General features: G+C 41.4%; 1 protein-coding gene across 1 annotated transcript in view; it reads left to right on the forward strand.

The window, feature by feature from the left end:
- Positions 1-19,490, forward strand: part of ARHGAP10 (Rho GTPase activating protein 10) — a 314,093-nt gene that overhangs the window by 201,189 nt on the left and 93,414 nt on the right. Inside the window, exons 17-18 of the mRNA XM_032412959.1 lie at positions 12,660-12,765; positions 14,208-14,367. Of these exons, the coding sequence (XP_032268850.1) occupies positions 12,660-12,765; positions 14,208-14,367 (266 nt within the window). The remainder of the gene's footprint in view (positions 1-12,659; positions 12,766-14,207; positions 14,368-19,490) is intronic.

The raw sequence follows: 19,490 nt of genomic DNA on the forward strand, positions 1-19,490 counted from the left end.
TGGCTGCATATTTTTCTCATTTAGTGCTCTGAATATATCATGCCAGTCCTTTCTGGCCTGTCAGGTCTCTGTGGAGAGGTCTGTTGCCAATCTAATGTTTCTACCATTGTAGGTTCAGATCTCTTCTCCCGAGCTGCTTTCAGGATTTTCTCTTTGTCTCTGAGACTTGTAAGTTTTACTATTAGATGTTGGGGTGTTGACCTATTTTTTTGATTTTGAGAGGGGTTCTCTGTGCCTCCTGGATTTTGATGCCTGTTTCCCTCGCTAAATTAGGAAAGTTCTGTGCTGTAATTTGCTCCAGTATACCTTCTGCCCCTCCCTCGCTTTCTTCTTCTTCTGGGATCCCAATTATTCTAATGTTGTTTCATCTTACGGTATCGCTTATCTCTCGAATTCTGCCCTCGTGATCCAGTAGTTGTTTATCTCTCTTTTTCTCAGCTTCTTTATTTTCCATCATTTGGTCTTCTATATCACTAATTCTTTCTTCTGCCTCATTTATCCTAGCAGTTAGAGCCTCCATTTTTAAAATTTTTTTTATTGTTATGTTAATCACTATACATTACATCATTAGTTTTTGATGTAGTGTTCCATGATTCAGTGTTTGTGTATAACACCCAGTGCTCCATGCAGAACGTGCCCACTTTAATACCCATCACCAGGCTAACTCATTCTCCCACGCCCCTCCCTTCTAGAACCCTCAGTTTGTTTTTCAGTGTCCATTGTCTCTCATGGTTTGTCTCCCCCTCCGATTTCTCCCCCTTCATTCTTCCCCTCCTGCTATCTTCTTTTTTTTTTTTAAACATATATTGTATTATTTGTTTCAGAGGTACAGATCTGTGATTCCACAGTCTTGCACATTTCACAGCACTCACTATAGCACATACCCTCCCCAATGTCTGTCACGCAGCCACCCCATCCCTCCCACCCCCCACCACTCCAGCAACCCTCAGTTTGTTTCCTGAGATAAGAATTCCTCATATAAGTGAGGTCATATGATACATGTCTTTCTCTGATTGACTTATTTTGCTCAGCATAATACCCTCCAGTTCCATCCACATCGTTGCAAATGGCAAGATCCCATTCCTTTTGATGGCTGCATAATATTCCATTGTATATATATACCACATCTTTATCCATCATCTCTTGATGATGAGAGCCTCCATTTTTTGATTGCATCTCATTAATAGCCTTTTTGATTTCGACTTGGTTAGATTTTAGTTCTTTTATTTCTCCACAAAGGGTTTCTCTAATAACTTCCATGCTTTTTTCAAGCGCAGCTAGTATCTTTAGAATCATCATTCTGAACTCTAGTTCTGACATCGTCCTAATGTCCATATTGAGTAGGTCCCTAGCAGTCGGTACTGCCTCTTGTTCTTTTTGCTGAGGTGATTTTTTTCCTTCTTTTCATTTTGTCCCGAGGAGAATAGATGAATGAGAGAACAAAATGCTAACTGGGTAACAATGTCCCCAGAAAATATACACTAAACAAATCAGAAGAGACCTGAGACCGGGGGAAAAGAAAGGGAAAGAAAGAAAAAAGAAAAAGAAAAGAAAAAAATAAAAACAAACAAAAACAAAACCAAACCAGAATATGATCAAATATGATCAGGCTGGTGCATAGATCAGTGCCACACACTAGATTTTGGGCGTATTTCGGTCTTTTAGAAGAAAGTGCCTCCCAAAATTTTAAAGAAAGTAAAACTTATATATGTACAAAAATAAGGGTTAATATGATGAAGAGATGGAATACGAGTGTAAAGATGAAAATTATAAAAGGTTTTATAAAAGAAATTGATAAGAAGTTGGTTGAAAAAAGAAAGAAGAGGATTTAAAAAAAAAAAGGGAGAGAATGTGATCAGGCAGGAGAGTAGAACAAAGCCATACACTAGAGATTTAGGGTATATTTTGATCTGTTAGAAGAAACTGTATCTCAAAATTTTAAAGAGAGATCAACTTATATACATATATACCAAAAATAAGGGTAACTACTATGAAGGGATAGAATATGACTCTGAAAATGAAAAATAAAAAATATTTTTTAAAAAAGGGATTGATAATATGTCGGTTGAAAAAGGGAAAAAGAAAAATTAAAAAAAAAAAGACAGTTAAAAAAAAACATTAACTTTGAAAGACTAAAGAATCAGGGGTGAAAAAGCCATGAATTCTAGGTGCTGTATTCCCCTAGCGCTGGAGTTCTGCCATTCTCATTGATCAGTAAACTTGGTCTTGGCTGGCTGCTCTTGCTGAACTTCTGGGGGAGGGACCTGTTGCCGTGGTTCCCAAATGTCTTTGCCGGAGGCGGAATTGCCCCGCCCTTGCTCGGTCTGGGCTAAGTAATCTGCTCGGGTTTGCTCTCAGGAGCTTTTGTTCCTTGCAAGCTTTCCGTACAGCTTTGGAGGAGGAGAGTGAAAATGGCGGCCTCCCAATCTCCGTCCTGTAGGAGCTGAGAACTCGGGGCCCTGCTCCTCAGTGCGCCCCCAGAGAAAAGCAATCAGTCACTCCCATCTCCCCGGTCTCCGGCCGCACTCCGTGCTCACCTGGCCTGTGACTGAGCGTTTCTGTCTCTGGCGCATGACCCCGTGTGGAGTCTCCAAACCCAGCAGATCCTGGTGGTGTGCTCCTGTGTTGCTCCTCCCGGGGGAGGAAGGGGAGTCTCCCCGGATCTGCCGCTTGTTGGGTCCCTGCTGGAAGAGCAGTGGCCCGACTGTGCCGTGGATCACAGTTTATGGCAACCCTGGACCTGAGAGTCCGCACCTCGGCTTGGTCTCTGCAGCCGGCTTCCCCACTCCGATACCTGGGAGCTCTGCCACACTCAGGCACCCCCTGTCTTTCTGTGACCCCGAGGGTCCTGAGACCACACTGTCCCGCGAGGGTTCCACCCCCCTGCTTAGCCACTGGAGCGACGTCCCTCAGCGGAGCTGACTTCTGAAAGTTCCGATTTTGTACTCCGTGGCTCTATCACTTGCCAGAAGCGGCCGACAGAAGCCCCCTTCCCGGCCGTCTATCCTCCCGAATATCGCCTCGGATTCACTTCTCCGCATGTCCTACCTTCCAGAAAGTGGTCACTTTTCTGTTCAGAGAGTTGTTGCTATTCTTTTCTTCGATATCCTGTTGAGTTTGTAGGTGTTCAGAATGGTTTGATCCCTATCTAGCTGTATTCCTGGGACCAGATGAAATCCAGGTCTCCTACTCCTACTGCCATCTTGCTCCGTCCCCCAACTTTAATTTTTTATTTGAGTCTCTGTGAGTACCCCTCTCAGTCTTCACTGTGCCTCTCTTAGGAAAGAGTGTGGGAGCAAATTCTCTAATCTTTTGCACATGGACTTGCAAGTATTACATAAAAACAGTTACAGAAGTCAGGTGGCTAAAATTAGTCTCCCCTTTTGAATATTGTTGGAAAATTTGGATTGCAGTCAGGCTATCATTTTCCATTAACAACGGCACAAATGACCTTGTTGTGCGAAAATGTCTGTTAGCAGAGCTGACTGCTAAAATTATCAAGCATCGCCCGTCTTTGTTACTGCCTCTCACACCAGCACGGAAACTAATTTTTGATTCCTTTCAGTCATGTGTGGTGGGTTCCATCTGTTCTGGGTTGTTGAGATGGTCTTGTTTGCCCTCCCTGCTGAGAATTCTGGAGGTCTCTCCTGGGTCCCTTTATTGTCTCTCCTCAGTTTCTTCTCTGTAGGCTTCTGTTGAGAATCCATGGGTTAATTTCTGGAGTGCCTGATACAAATATGAATTTTATTTCTTTTTTTGTCACCACGAGACAGACATTTTTTGTTCTTCATTCTTAAAAAATACTGACTGTTCAGTGTTGAATGCATTGGGAAATTATTTTTTTTTTATAGAGAAAATTAAGAGTGTTAACTACACCCTCTCAGCTGAGAGAGCTAACTAAAATTGCCAAAAGGAACTAGAGTCCCTCTGTATGGAAAACCATTCCTTTGTTTCTCCTTTACTCACACATACAGTACTTCACTTCTGACACCTCTGGTCACCAACTGTGTGGGCTTTTTTCCCACGCCAGCCAATTCTGCGACACCAGCCGAGCGTCCTACAATTCAGTTCAGTTCTGATTCTTTCTACCTGGAGTTAGCATCAGGTCCTGCAGGGCAAGGGCTCAGTAGCACAAGCCTGCCCCCACTTCAGACACCAGTTGTGAGTCCTAGGTTGTCTGCAGGACTTCTGACTAACTGGCTTGAAATCAGTTTCACAACCCCCACCTCAGGTATGATAAATGGCTCACAGAACTCGGGGAAATACAAAGTGGTATTTGCCAGCTTATTATGTAATAGAGGATATGATAGAGGATACAGATGAAGAGCCAGATGAAGAGATACATTAGGTGAGATCCAGAAGTGTCCTGAGTGCAGAAGCTTCTGTCCCTGTGGAGTTTGGGTCTGTCCCCATCTGGGAGCCCACCACAAAGTCACCTCATTAGAATAAAAGATAATCTTATCACCCAGGAAATTCCAAGGGACTTAGGAGCTTGGCGTCAGACACTTCTATCGCTTACGAAGTTATGGAGGTTGTCAGAGCTTTGTGTTAGGAACTAGGATCAAAGACTAAATATTAGGGGTGCCTGGGTGGCTCAGTCATTAAGCATCTGCCTTCGGCTCAGGTCATGATCCCAGAGTCCTGGGATCAAGCCCCACATTGGGCTCCCTGCTTATTTCTAAAAAAAGAAATAAGCAGGAAGCCTTCTTCTCCCTCTCCCACTCCCCCTGCTTGTGTGCCCTCTCTCAGAGCTGTCTCTCTCTGTCAAATAAATAAAATCTTTAAAAAAAAAAAAAAGACTAAATATTAGAACAGATTAGAACACAAGATTCATATTTGTATCAGGCACTCCAGAAATCAAACCTTACTCCTATTTATAAGACTTAGGAGCTCCATGTCAGGAACCAGAAGCAGAGACCAGCATATATTTCTTATTACTTCATACCATCCATCTTGTGGGAAAATATAATGAGCTTTTTAGTATAGAAATTCATAAGATGAAAACACAGTTTAGTTGGTCTGTGCAGGAATGCAAAAGATTGTGCCCATCTAGGGAAGGCTATTAGGTGTCTACCTGGATGTTTTTCTACGGCGTTTGTTATCTCTGAGAATGTTTTAGTCCATGGTCTGTGTCTTAGCCTTTCAGGCTCAGAGTTCTTGATATATCATATTGATAAAAACTGGACCCATTCAGGATTGGACTCATATTAAGCTTAGCTTGAGAATGACCGCCGAAGCCTGGATGCCTAATGTGACATCATACAAAAATATTTTCCCCCTGAACAAGAACACTTGTCTTGCTATGTTCTGTATGTTTTCCTTCTGTAGTCAAGTTACCTGGGAAGCAAAATCATAATCACAAAGCTCTTAAGTCATTTATGATGAAAAATATAAACTATTAGAGGATCCAGGGCACTGGTATTTGCCTAACTGGAATATTCTATCCTAGTTGGTAAACCTGCATGGGAAGCAGGAAAATCATGTGGTCTTAGTTGGGAAGGACTTGGAAACCTGGACATTAAAGGAATTGAATGCCTAACGACATTGAGCTATTTTAGCCGGATATATTCATTTCCCAGTGGATAGGGTCACCCATGGAAGAACTCGAATACTTGGTGTCTGTTGAGTGAAGCACCTTGGGAAGTGTTTGGATGTTTACTGCTATGCTTTCTTTAACTTACAGTACTATTGACTTATGACATTTAAATATTGAAATAATTTAATATTTATCTGCCTGGGTATCTTTGATAAGCTCCAATAAACTATGATCCTATCTTTTTCAGTCTCTGTTAGTTGGCACAGCATCATAAGCACATAGACAGTAAGTGTTGTGGATGCTGATTTCTAGTTTCACAACTAAAAATGCTTTTGCTATTACAGTAAACTCCTAATTCCCTGGCATATATTAGGAATTTGGTGTTATGATTAATTCAGTATCCTAGATTTAAAAAAAGTTATGCTTTTTATTATATAATTTATATAAATTAAAATATAATGAAATGCATATAGCATAAGCCACTGAAGATAATTTATCTAACTGTGCACTTTATCATTTAGAAAGCTTTTTTTGAGTACCTCTAAGTTATTATTATGTTGCAACTACATGGAGATGCCCATTTAGTAGAGATTTCTGATTAATGTCAAATAAAATGGAGAAAAAAGTAGTTTTACTTTAAAAGCCTTACTTGCAGGGGTGCCTGGGTGGCTCAGTTGGTTAAGCATCTGTCTCTTGATTTGATTTCGACTCAGGTCATGATCTCAGGGTCCTGGGATCGAGCCTCGCATTGGGCTCTGTGCTCAGCGGGGAGTCTGCTGGAGATTCTCTCCCTTCCTCTGCCGCTCCCCCACCACCCCAAAATAAATAAATAAATAATTAAAAAAGCACCTTATTTCCAAATATTCTTCTTTTTGAAAGAGGGAAAAAGTAGGCTTGAGAAAAATGCATGTGTGATTTCAAATGAAGATGGGTGTGGGAGGGGCACTCAAAGAAAGAAGTGGAAGGCTTTGATTCTATTTTTCAAAACCGATTCTACTATTTTTAGAAATGAAGAACCTTAACCTTAGAGAGTGGGAAATGATTTCTCTAGCTTGTGTTTCTGAATAAGTAATAAATCCCCAAATATTAAAATTAGATTTTCTTTGGAGAGAAATGCTTATTAATGACAAGGTAGACAACATGAGTTAAAAGTAGCTTTTTGGTGCAAAGTTTTATAAAATATTCAGTTTTTGAATGTATGAAATTCTTATCATAGGCAGTTACCCTTTTATTCCTTTGGAATTTTTAAAAATTATTTTTCAGAGTCCTGACTTTAAATTTCCCCCAACTTAGTTTTATTTTTAAAATTAAAGCTGTGAATTGAAAATGTTGTTTTTTAAAAATTTCTTTCATTTTTCTCCAGCTTTGATTTAGTAAGGTATTATCTTGGTTTTAACTCCAGGCAAAAACTTGATTATAATTTATCACCTAATTTGTGGTTTTTTTTTTTTTTTGAAGTATTGTATTTGAAGTACTGACACACAGTGTTACATTAGTTTCAGATATACAACAGTGTGATTTGGCAAGTCTATTCATTATGATAATTTCATCACAAGTGTAGCTACCATCTGTCACCGTATCATTGACTACATGCCCTATGCTGTACCTTTCATCCCCCTCACTTACTCATTCTGTAACTGGAAGTCTGTACCTTCCATTCCCCTTCACCCATTTTGCCCATCTCCTGATCCCCCGCTCCCCTCTGGCAACCACCTGTTTGTTCTCTGTGTTTGTGAGTCTGTTTCTGCATTTTTTGTTTGTTTGTTTGCTTTTGTTTTTTAGATTATACATTTAAGTGAAATCCTATGGTATTTTTCTCTGACTGACTGATTTCACCCCTCTAGGTCCATCTATGTTGTTGTGAATGGCAAGATCTCATCTGTTTTTATGGCTGAGTGATATTCCTTACTAACTCTTTAGATAGTTGTACTTTTGATTTCAGTGACAAATTTAGTCTATCTCTAAGAGGTTTTTTTTTTTTTTTTTTTAAGATTTTATTTATTTGAGAGAGAGAGAGAGTACAGCAGGGAGAGGGAGAAGTAGACTCCCTGCTGAGTGTGGAGCCCAACCCTGAGATCATGACCTGAGCTGAAGGCAAATGCTTAACTGACTGAGCCTCCCAGGTGTCCCTGTATCTAAGAGTTTTTAGTATGTAATATGATTTGATTATTTGTATTCCGCCTTATCAGATGCCTTTTCATTTCTTAGCCTTTTTGCTTCCTTTGTCTTTAGCAACAACTGTGTCCTGTGTTGTGAAACCTCATTCCTCACTCTAAAGCATTACTATTGGAAGTGTAAACTGGAACAGACTTAACTGTACAATCACTGGAAGCAACTCGAATGTTCAGAGAGTTGATGGTGTGGTGCTTTTTAATGACATGGAGAGATGTCCATGGTATATTAAATGCAATAGGCTATTCACACATTTCATTATGAAAAAGGAAGCAAAGTTCTGAAAGGATTAAGCCTAAAATTTACCAGCCTTTATTATGGGTAGCTTAATGTAAGTGAACTTTTTGTTCAAACATAATAGAAATGTATACGAATAGTAAGTATACAGCTTAATGAATTTTCACATATTAAGATAGCCGTGTAATCAGCCCTGGATCAAGAAATAAGACATCGTCAGAGTCCCATAAACCCTTTCTCACACCCACACGGTCCCTATGACATACGAGCACTCCGCTGACTTCTGACACCATAGGTCCAGAGGTTAGGGTTGCTGCTGCATTCGCATTGTATCTAAATGGAATCATCTAGAATATCCTCTTTTGCATTCAGCTTCTTTTGCTCATCTTGGTGACATTCCTCCGTGCTGAGTGAATCAGCAGTTCATTCTCTGTCCTTGTGGTATAGGATTCCATTGTACGAACACACCACAATGCATTTATCTGTTCTGTTGATGGAGACTTGGGTGGTTTCACTTTTGGGATTATCAAGAGTGCTACTGCTGTGAACATTCTAATATGTGTCTTTTAGTGAACGTTCATGTGCATTTCTCTTGGTTTTGAGTAGAATTTTTGGGTTGTGGGTTGGAATGTGTGTGTTCAACTTCAATAGGTACTGCCAAAGAGTTCTCCAAAGTGATTGTGCCGTTTAATTGTTCCCACGTAGTTAGAGTCGGACAGTTCTAGTTACTTCTTATCCTAGCCAGAACTTAGCGCTGTATTCATTTAAAGCCATTCTGATGGATGAGTAGTAGTAGCTCATTGTGGTTTTAATTTTATTTCCCTGATAAATAACGAGGTTTAGCACTTTTTCATATGTTTATTGGTCATACGGCTGGTCTCTTTCCTGGAATTCCTGCTCCAGTCTTTTACCTGTTTTTCTTTTGGCTTGTCTCTTTCTTTTCAGCTTGATTTATAGTTCTTCATAGTCTGATGGCATGTTCTTTTTCAACGATATGTATTTCAAATTATTAGTGATTGCTTTTACTGAGTTGTTTCATCTATGTTTTCTAAAATTTTAACAGTAGATATTTAGTTTTTACAACAAGGAAAAAGTAAAACCATCATCATTTTGAAGAAACAGATTCCTAAATCAGACAAAGACAAAAACCGTATTATTTCACTTATATGTGGAACCTTAGAAAAGATAAACAACAACAAGCAAGCTGATAGATACAGAGAACAGATTGGCGGTTGCTGGGGGCTGGGGAGTGGGCAAGATGCATGAAAGGAGTTGGAAGGTACAAACTTCCAGTTATAAAATAAGTAAGTCATGAGGATGGAATGTACAGCATGGTGACTATAGTTAATAACACTGTATTGTGTATTTGAAAGTTGCTAAGAGAGTAAATCTTAAAAGTTCCTTTTTTTTTTAAGATTTTATTTATTTATTTGAGATAGAGCATGCGCATGAGAGAGAGCACAAGCAGGGAGGGGTAGAGGGAGAGGCAGAAGCAGACCCCCTGCTGAACAAGGAGTCTGATGTGGGGCTCCATCCTGGGATACCAGAATTATGACCCGAGCCGAAGGCAGACGCTTAACTGACTGAGCCACCCAGGCACCCCAGTCTTGAAAGTTCTTATCACAAGAAAACAATTTATAACTTTGTGGTATTGGATGTTAACTAGATGTATTGTGGTGGTCATCTAGCAATATATACAAATAATTGCATCATGTTGTACGCTTGAAACTAATATAATGTTGTATGTCAATTATTCTTGATTTGCTTTATCTCTCTTCCCTTCCATTTCTTGATATTTGAGCCAGTGATCTGAAATCCCACTCTCTCTGTCCCTTCTAGCCACTCACTCTTTAACCTCCTTGTATAACTAAAGAGGGACTCCTGGCTGGCAAACTTAGTGGTGGGTGCCTAGGCCCTCCTCCCAGTCTTGCTTTTCCTCAGTCCCTCGTTAACTCTTGATACCACTGGCTACCCAGGCCTTGCATGTTTCTTCTCACTTGACTTTCTGATGATATTGAACCTCCTGGTCCTCCTTCCTCTTCCTCCTCCTATGCTTTGTTTAGCCGCCAGTTGGCATTTCCCATGAACCCGATGGAGCTCTTTTCCCCACAGGATGCTCTGTTAGCTTTCTGAAGTAGTCGGGCAGCCTTGGTCGCGTGCCAGATGTCCCCTCCCTCCAGAGAACATTGCTACCTTCATCTCTAACGCCTCCTACCATTCCCAGCTCCCTGCTAGATATCTGCCCCTTGAACATCCCTTCCTCTGTCACTCCCCCCATCATTGTCCCCCTCAAACCAGCCTTGTCTCCTCTGCTCCTGTCTATTGGGGGACTGACCATACTACCGCATAACCCAGGCATGAAACATGGGTCATTTTTGCCTTCTTCCTTCTGACCCACGGCCAGTCTGCAGCTAGATCCTGTCAATTCTACGTCTTCCGTGGGAGCTCTCACATGGGAAGAGCAATGCAAACCACAGCAGAGATGATGGCTAACAGTGAGGGAGCACCTGTCTGTGCCCGCCACCAGCACTCAACACTTCTCAGGTGCTACCTCACTGAGTCTCAGAATGGCCTTAGGAGATGGTGCTGTTAACTTCATTTTGCAGATGAGGAACTGAGGCCCAGAAGCCTCCGTTAGTAGGTATCTTGCTCTTGTTGTCAGTTGGAAGCAGCAATTCTAACGCCTGCCTGCCGGCTCTACTTCCTTACTTGTAATTCTACCACCCGCCCCCCCCACCCCCTTCCTGGCTCATTACTTCTTGCCCAAATAGCCTTTCCCTCCTGATTTGCTTTTTTTCCCGTTCGAATCCATCCTCCAGAAAACGTCAGGTATATCTACCCAAATTTGACTCTGTGCCTGTCTCTTCCCAGCCTTCCTTGCAGTGACTGATTTAGAAGCCAACAGTAAAGACAGATTCTTCAAATTTGCTTTTACAAACCAGAGTTTGGCCTCTGCCTTTCCATAAGCTTAAGGCGCCCTCTCTGCATAGGCTGTGCATTTTCTTATACTGTTTGCAGAATCTGGAGCGTGCCCCTTCCTCCTCAGTTCTGCCTTGCTTTAAATTCTTCCCTGTTCTTCAAGACCCAACTCAAATGCTCTCCCTTATGTGAAACCTTTCCTCAGCTTCTCCTGCCAGCTCTCTGTGAGCCTCCAAGCAGTCTGTACCATCCTTTCTGCTGCCTTAACTGCTAGCTGAATTCTCCTCAGTCACTTCTTTGACACCCCTGAAAATTCATGTGGAGTTCTCAATAATAAGCATTTTATTGATTTGTTTGATACTTTCTGTCAAGAACACAATAAAGGGAATTTGGACATGTTGCTAATAAGAGCCATGGATAAATCATTCCAAGGTCTAAGGGGGAAAGTGAGTGTGTTAGTTCCCTAGGGTTGCTGAATAGCTTCAATCAATCAATCATTCAGTCAATAAGTAAATAAATAAATTCATTCACTTATTCACTCATTCACTCACAATTCCAGAGAATGGGAGTCCAAAATCAAGGTGTAGGTTGGCATGGCCAACCTCTAAGGCTCCAGAGAAGGCTCTTTCCTTACCTCTTCCGGCATGTGGTAGTTCCCAGCAATCCTTGGCATTCCTTGGTTTGTAGACACATCACTCCAGTCTCTGCCTGTGTTGTCACATGATATTCTCCCCTGTGTCTATCTTCTTATGGCCATTTTCCCTTTGTGTCTTTCTTTTCTTATAAGGGCACCAGACATACTAGATTAAAGGACCACCCTACTCCAATATGATCTCATCTTAACTGATGGCTTCTGCAATGACCTTATTCCCAAATAAGGTCATTATGTTAAGCATGTCTTATTCTGATGTTTTGACATCTGGGGCTTTACTGATCCTAGGGAGAACGCCCTTTCTGGGGCTATAACCAATTCCTTGAGATAGTAAACTGAGCATGCTTTCCATATGCCAGTCAATCCAGAGCCCATTTTCTCTCCTTGACTCTGTCGTTTGGGCTCTTACACTCCAAGTCAGTATTCTGCCCATTAGCACCTCGGGGCAGGTACCATATGTCTTGGCACAGCTCTTGTGCTCCAGAGCCTGCTGAAATAATTCAAACCAACCAGTCCTGAGTCTGCTTACTCTGCCTTGCCTCTTCCTCACATGGAAAACACAATAAAACCTCTTGCCCACATTTCCCCCTTCTTCCCTCTGCCTCTTGGCTGACCCTGGCTTACCATGCCTCCTGTTTCTAGGGGGTATGATTATAAAACTCTTCCTTCAACTCAGTCATTTTCATGTCAGCATTTCTTACCATACCTGATTAAAACAAATCCCAGGCACGTTTTAAAACAGTCATGTTCTGAGACACTAGGGAGTTAGAACTGCAGTGTATCTTTTTGGGGGATAAAACTCAACCCTAAGAGGGAAGAACCTATTTGCCCCTATTTTATTTGCATTCCACTGTGGGGCAGTGACCCAGTGACCGTCTCCTTCAAGGGACGAGCAGACTTGAAGTGTAGAGTGCAAGAAGGAGAAGCTGTAGTCGTCCTCTGTTCTTAAATATCACCCTAGGGATAGGCACTCATTGCATTCACACTGAAATAGATAGCCCCCCCCCCCCTTTTTTGGGAAAGGTGGCAAATACGTTTAAATTCTCTGTTGAAAGATGTTGAACAGATGAGCTGTTGTCATCGGTGATTTCTGGGACTGTATTTGATTCTGAGTAATCTGTTTTTTTTTTCTTTTTTTTAAAGAAAGTGGAAGCCCAGAATCTCGTGTTAATGCTATCCATTTCTTGGTACACAAACTGCCAGAGAAAAATAAAGAAATGTTGGACATTTTGGTGAAACACTTAACAAAGTAAGCCCCTTTTTCTTCCTAACTTTCTTTGTTTTACTCTGGGTGCCATGTGGGGTTCTTGGCTTCATAATGGTTGGAAGTGGGGCTGTCTACACAATACCAGGGACCACGCCTGGAAAGGCAGGCTGGACAGTTGAATCACTGTGTATATTTTGGACAAGAGCATTGAAATACGATGCTTTCGTGAAGTTGTATAATTATTTGCTTAACATCACTGCCAGCAACTTGGGGTTTGATTGGAAGTAAGAGAAGAGAATATTATACACTTCCCTGTACACGGATCCTGGAAATGTGATTATAAGTCTGTTAGCAAATTTAGGCTGGTTTCACACCTACCTAACTCTAAGTTTCCACATGGCCTTTAAGTTAGTTTAATCCAGTAATAGGTAGTTATTTCATAGGATCCATTCTAGTCTTTTTATTCCCTCTTTAAAAAGCAAGCAAAATCTAATCATTTAGTGGAGAAATTAGCCCTTTCTTCAAATACAAATGACTCTTAGCTCACTGTAATTATAGAAATTTGGAAGTAAGAGGAGGCTGAGGAGTGCTGTTTTAGAATGTTCTTAATTTTCTTTTGTTATCTTATTATGTTTTTATTTTGTATAAAAAGAAACTGAAGGCCAGAGGATATTATGACCTGCCAAGTGTCCTACTGCTAGTGGAGCTATTTGTTCATTTAGTCAACACATATTTATTGAATGCCTTTTTTAGGTGCTTGTGGATACATAGTTGAACGAGATAGATGAATTCCCTACTTTCATGAAGTCGCTTCTTTCTAAGAGGGAAAAGATCATAAACAGATTACAAATAAAAATATGAAATAATTTCAGGTGATAAGTGGTTAAAAAAAATGAGGAGATAGAAAATATAGATTGAATGTGGGACTTTAAAGAGTGTTGTTATGGAAGGTATCCTGAGGATGGGAACTTTGAATTGAGACCTGAATTAAGCATCAGGGCTTCTGAGAACAGTTGTCTAGGTTGCTCACTGCACAGTGTATTGGGCCAAAGGGGTGAATGTGGGTGCTCTGACCAAGTTCTGTGTGCTTGTGAAGCTAAATCTGATAAAGATACCATACAATCTGGTCATTCCTGGAAGCCAAGGGTATAATAGTCTGGGGAAAGTGGGGATATTCTAAGTAGAGGGGAATGGTAAGAGAAGGTCTTCGGGGGGCACAAGTCTAGCATAAACATGGAATTATTAAGAAAGCCATTGTGGTTAGAGCAGAGCATCGAGAAGAGAGGAATAGTAGGAAGGTAGGCAGGGGCCTAATCCCCTAGGGTCTTGTGAGATTTTGTTATTTCAGAAGCAGACATGGAAGACAATTGAGTGTCTTGACTCCTTGTTTTTAAGGAAACACAGAGTTGCAGAAGATTGTACGTTCCCAACTATTGCCTCTCTTTTAACCGGAGACTTTCTCCCCCTGCCCCCTTCCTTATCAGTGTTTCAAATCACTCCAAGCAGAACCTCATGACTGTGGCAAATCTGGGAGTGGTGTTTGGACCAACTCTGATGAGGCCCCAGGAAGAAACTGTTGCTGCCATCATGGATTTGAAGTTTCAGAACATCGTGGTGGAAATCTTAATTGAAAACCACCAAAAGGTAAACTCTCTTTGTTTTTTCCTTAGGGGAATTCCTGGTTTTGGCTTTATCACCATGTGAAACTAGCCTCTAAGATTCCCCACCACCGTTAAATGATTTTATTATTATTGCGATGATGAGTTTGGTTCTGAGAAGTTCCTGCTGAGCTTCTGTCTTCTGATGGATTTCCGTAAATCTGAAGTTTACCTGGTCTTCTGTTATCTCACTGGTTTAAGGAAGCAGCATTTTACCCAGATGCAAATGACAGTCTGCAATATAATATTGAACTGTTTAGATTCTTTGCAGCTTTCAGTCCTATCTTTGGATTTCTCAAACTCTATTTCTGTAACCTAGGGAAAATATTTTTGCCAATCTGTGTCACATTCTCCCTAGAAAAACACACATATAACTTAGCCTTATCTCCCAAATTGTGCTGACAATTTCAGGGGATTCACATGCATCCCTGAATCTGGGAACCCCAGGTTAAGAATCTCTGGTTTAAAATGAATAATCTCCTTAGTGACACATCATTTTACTTGTTTCTCTATAATCAGGGGACTACAGAAGTTTACAAAATATGATAGATTCTTTGAAGAACTTTTATGTGGTTTTTTCTCACTATCATTATAGATCACAACCTTGCTAATAATTTTCCTCACTTCTTTTAAGATAGGGAATTTGAAAATTGTTAAAATGCTTGGTTACTCATTTGTTTATTAAAGGTTTTTTGTAGTTTGTTTGTTTTCAACTGAGATTACACTATATGCCAAGCATGTATGAGGTGCTAGGCTATGAAGACGAACATTACAGCCCCTGATGGAAAGCAGCTCACAGTCTGGGGTGGTGCCCCATTTTGGGACTTGTATCCCACAGCACTTATCTCTGTCCAATGTGCTATCTAATTTATTTATTGTCGTAGTTATCTGTTTCTCCCTGCCAGATCCTTGAGGGCAGAGATCGTTTTTTACACTTAGAATAATACCTGGTACATACTAGGTGTTCAGTTCATATTTATTGGATGAATTAATGAACTCAATAAATTTTAAGGGGGTCAGAGGAGTGGGAAGGAGAGAAACAGAGCCTCCATGAGCAAAGCACGGTAAGAGCCTTGTTGCATTTGCTGTTTGCTAGAGCGATTCTAGCTTGTGTGAGTTAAGTGTGAAAGCTGGTCAGAGATTTTCTTGCCCAGGATAGTAAAAGCAGCTTGTTTATGGGTGTAAGAAGTTTGGGGTTTTTTTGTTTGTTTGTTTGTTTGTTTTTAGCTAGCAAGTGGTACCCTAAGCTATCCAGACAGCTTTAAGGAAAGATGGCTATAATCGTTTTTAGAAAAAGAAATAATTAAGGACACCTGGGTGGCACAGTTGGTTAAGTGTCCAATCTTTGGTGTCAGCTCAGGTCATGACCTCAGGGTCATGGGATTGAGTCCCACATCGGGCTCTGTACTCAGAGTGCAGTCTCCTTGAGATTCTCTCTCCCTCTGCCTCTCCCCCGCTCACTCGCTCTCTTTCTCAAATAAATAAAAAAAAAAATCTTTAAAAAGAAAAAGAAATAATTAGACCCACAAGCTTTGAAACAATGTTTAATGGTATAGCTGTCATTAGATTAAGTCTCAATTAGGGAACTTTTACGCAGTTTATTGGTGAAAATACTGGCTCTGGGTCTTGCTCTCAGATAAAAGGATCTCCATTGAATTCTGCAGCTTCCTATTTTCTTATTTGAAGCTGAGAAGATAAGTTCACAATTTTTCTGCTTGGGAAGTAGATAGTGCCGCCTTCACCTTGTTAACAAATCTTACAAGAATTTCCAAGTGGCATTGGTGAACCAATTATAATAGTGATGGCAGATAACACTGGACCCACTCTCAGAGATTAAGCTCCATAGAGCTAAGGAGAGGGCTTTCACTTTTCCCCTCTGCCTTTCTGTGGCTACGCTAGATAATGCTGTGAAGGCGTAGCCAATGTGAATTGAAGCACTGACTTCCTATTAAGAAGGGGGCAGGTGGGATATTGAGTTTCAGATTCTTCACTGAGTGCGTGGGTTTAGTTTGGAAGCACAGGGTGGGGGTGGAGAGCTGTTAGCTTGGATTAGTTCATATTTCTGAGAACTTAATTTCCCTATTTCCTCTTCTTTTGTCTCTGATTTCATCCTTGTCCACTTTCACTCCCAGCTCTTTGTTCCTGCTCAGCTGGACTTCACTTCAGAGTCTAGGCTCTGCTATGAGGAAGGATATTTCCACTGACAAGGGTGGTTGTGCAGAAAACTTCACGTGGACGCATGTACCCATAGGAGCCTGAGGTTTCCTTGGCAACTGAGCCATGTTTACCACCCAAAGATCTTGTGTTTGACTTGAATGTGGTGAGGGAGGGATGTGGTTCCTCTTAGTAAATGTTCGAGAACAAAATGAGAAAGAGAGAGGAAGGAGGATAGAAGGGTTAAAAAGAAGAGTCTTCTGGGGGAGGAAAGAGTTATAATAGATAGGGAGGCAAATAGGCGCAATGAGAGAGGGAATGAAGAGGCCTACGTAGTGTCTATGAAGGAGAACCAACAGAGGGGAAAGTGACAATAGAAGGAATGCCTTTTCTTTTCCTCAGTTACTTATTTTTTCATCCTAGGAATGTGAAAAATGTTGACTCTGACCAGGAACGTCACTAAAGCAAAAGAGGAAACTTTCAGCATATAATTAAAGCAAGAAAGCTCTAGATTAATTTTAGAGTTAGAAAAAGACCGAAGTTAATCTGCCTCGGAGATCACATTTTATCCTAGCCTTTTGCTGTTTTCATAAAACCCATATGTACTCTATAGGAAACTTAATCCACATGTTTTGGCCTCATTCCCACACAATACATTAAGATGTTGTTTTAAAAGAAGCGTTTACGGGCCAAAAATATTATCAAGGTCTTTCTTCCCGTGCAAGCCAGAAAATTGCATTTCCCAGGTGGAAAAGGGTACTGCAAAATTCCCACAGATTTTCAAGTTGGGATTGTGCCTTATAATTTATCAGTTTTACATAAGTTTTTTTCCTTAAAGATTTTACTTATTTATTTGAGAGAGAGAGGGAGAGCCCGAGTATGGCAGGGAGAGGGTGGGGCAGAGGGAGAGGGAGAAGCAGGCTTCCCATCGAGCAGGGAGCCCGACGTGGGACTCCATCCCAGGACCCTGGGATCATGACCTGAGCTAAAGGCAGATGCTTAACCAACTGAGCCACTCGGGCGCCCCATAAGTTTTGTTCTTGACAAAGTATAATTCTTATGGATTAATGCAGTGTGTTTGTGGTGAATGCCTGCTTGGAGTCAGACGTGATGTGAGATTTGGGGGAAGAGTCTGGCAGGGGAAGGATCTATCCACCAGTAATTGCAAGATGCAGTGGAGAAGAGCGCTCTCAGAGAGATGCAGAGAAACTGCTGAAACTTCAGAGGAGAATTTATGTCCGACTGTGAGGATTCTAGAACGTTTCCTGACTAGGTGGTTTGAATAGGTTTTAGAATGGAGTTTGAGCAGGTGGAGATGTTTTAAGAGGACATTTCAGGTATGGGGAGGTCATGTAATTAGAGAAGCCCCGAGAATATGTGTGCGTCTGGGAATGCAACTTCTGTTGGAACAATTGTGAGGGGCATGAGATGTGGTTGGAAAGAGATTTGGGCCAGGTGTAAGGAGGTTGGGAATGCCACCCTAGGACTTTTGGATTTCATTTGGATAACCAGGGCCTCTCATGGTTTTTAGGTAAACTGCTTCAGGAAGTTTAATCTGGCATCAGGTTAGCAAATAGAAGGTGGAAGAATAACAGACCGGGTAAGAGGTCACATGGCTGAGGACATGGTAGTGAGAGTGGGAGTTCAAGGGGAGCAGGCTTCATCTCCCAAGGCTCGGTGGACACAGTCCAGGGACTGGATTGGTGGGCCGTCTCAAAGCAATGTGTTAGGAATGATGGTCAGTAGGTCACAAATGAGGACCCAGACCTGGGAGAATATTAGGGTCATTAATAAAAATAGGGAAAAAAATGGGTTTGGGGCAAGAGTTCAGTTTGTTTGTTTGTTTGTTTATTTATTTATTTATTTGAGAGAGAGAGAATGAGAGAGAGCACAAGAGGGAGGAGGGTCAGAGGGAGAAGCAGACTCCCTGCTGAGCAGGGAGCCCAATGTAGGACTCGATCCCAGGACTCCAGGATCATGACCTGAGCCGAAGGCAGTGGCTTAACCAACTGAGCCACCCAGGCGCCCCAAGAGTTCAGTTTTTAATGTGCTGAATTTTAGCTGTCTGGATGTCTAACAAACAGAGATGTGGGGCTCAAATTTGTGAGAGAATTTAGTGGTAGGAAGTAGAAGATAAGATAAAAAGGCATGATATTGGCATAGGAGAGTGTGCTCACTGTGCTATATGCTTTCGGTCTACTACATGGGGTACTTAACCTCCTGTAACCCTAGTGTTTACATGTGAGCATGTAAAATAGATACAGTTACTTAAAATAGATAAAATAGATACAGATACTTAAAGTAAATATATAAAGTAAAACATATAAAGTGCCTATTGCATGCATATGTAATAGTATCCTTGTATATATACAGAATTCTTATTACATATATTGTCCCTTTATGCCATGGGAGAAAGCTGAAGGGTGAGAGATTAGCTTGTTTATGGGCACACCGCTGGTGAGTGGCGAGGCTTGGGTTTGAACTAAGGGTTGTTTGACCCCCAAACCTTTGCTTCTCATCACTAGGAGAAGGTTAAGAGCAATATCCTCGAGAAACACCAAGATTTTCCTATTACAACAGGAGCCAGAAGAAACCCAGGCAAGTTTCAGTGTTAGGGTTGTCAAGGGGCCTTGCCAGTGATGCTGGATGCTGGCACTATGGGAGAGCACGAGTATTTACTCCCAAGAGTAAAATGTCGAGAGCAAGAGCTGAAGTCGACTTCAATGAGTGAGCGTTGGGGAATGGGTGCTAACAAGTACAGACCTGCATTGTATTTTTCCCGCATGACAGAACATACGGGAGGAAAAGGCAGAGCAGACAGGACAGGGGAGGGAAAGAGTAGGGTAGGACTGCTAGCACCTGACGTGTATACAGTTTGCCAGTCAATTTCAATTCTAGTTTTCGGTTAGCTAATTTCTGGGATTGGGGGCTCTTTAGAGGAACTTACGGATGGAA

This window comes from Phoca vitulina, unplaced genomic scaffold, assembly GCF_004348235.1.
Source record: "Phoca vitulina isolate PV1807 unplaced genomic scaffold, GSC_HSeal_1.0 scaffold14, whole genome shotgun sequence".
Lineage (NCBI taxonomy): Eukaryota > Metazoa > Chordata > Mammalia > Carnivora > Phocidae > Phoca > Phoca vitulina.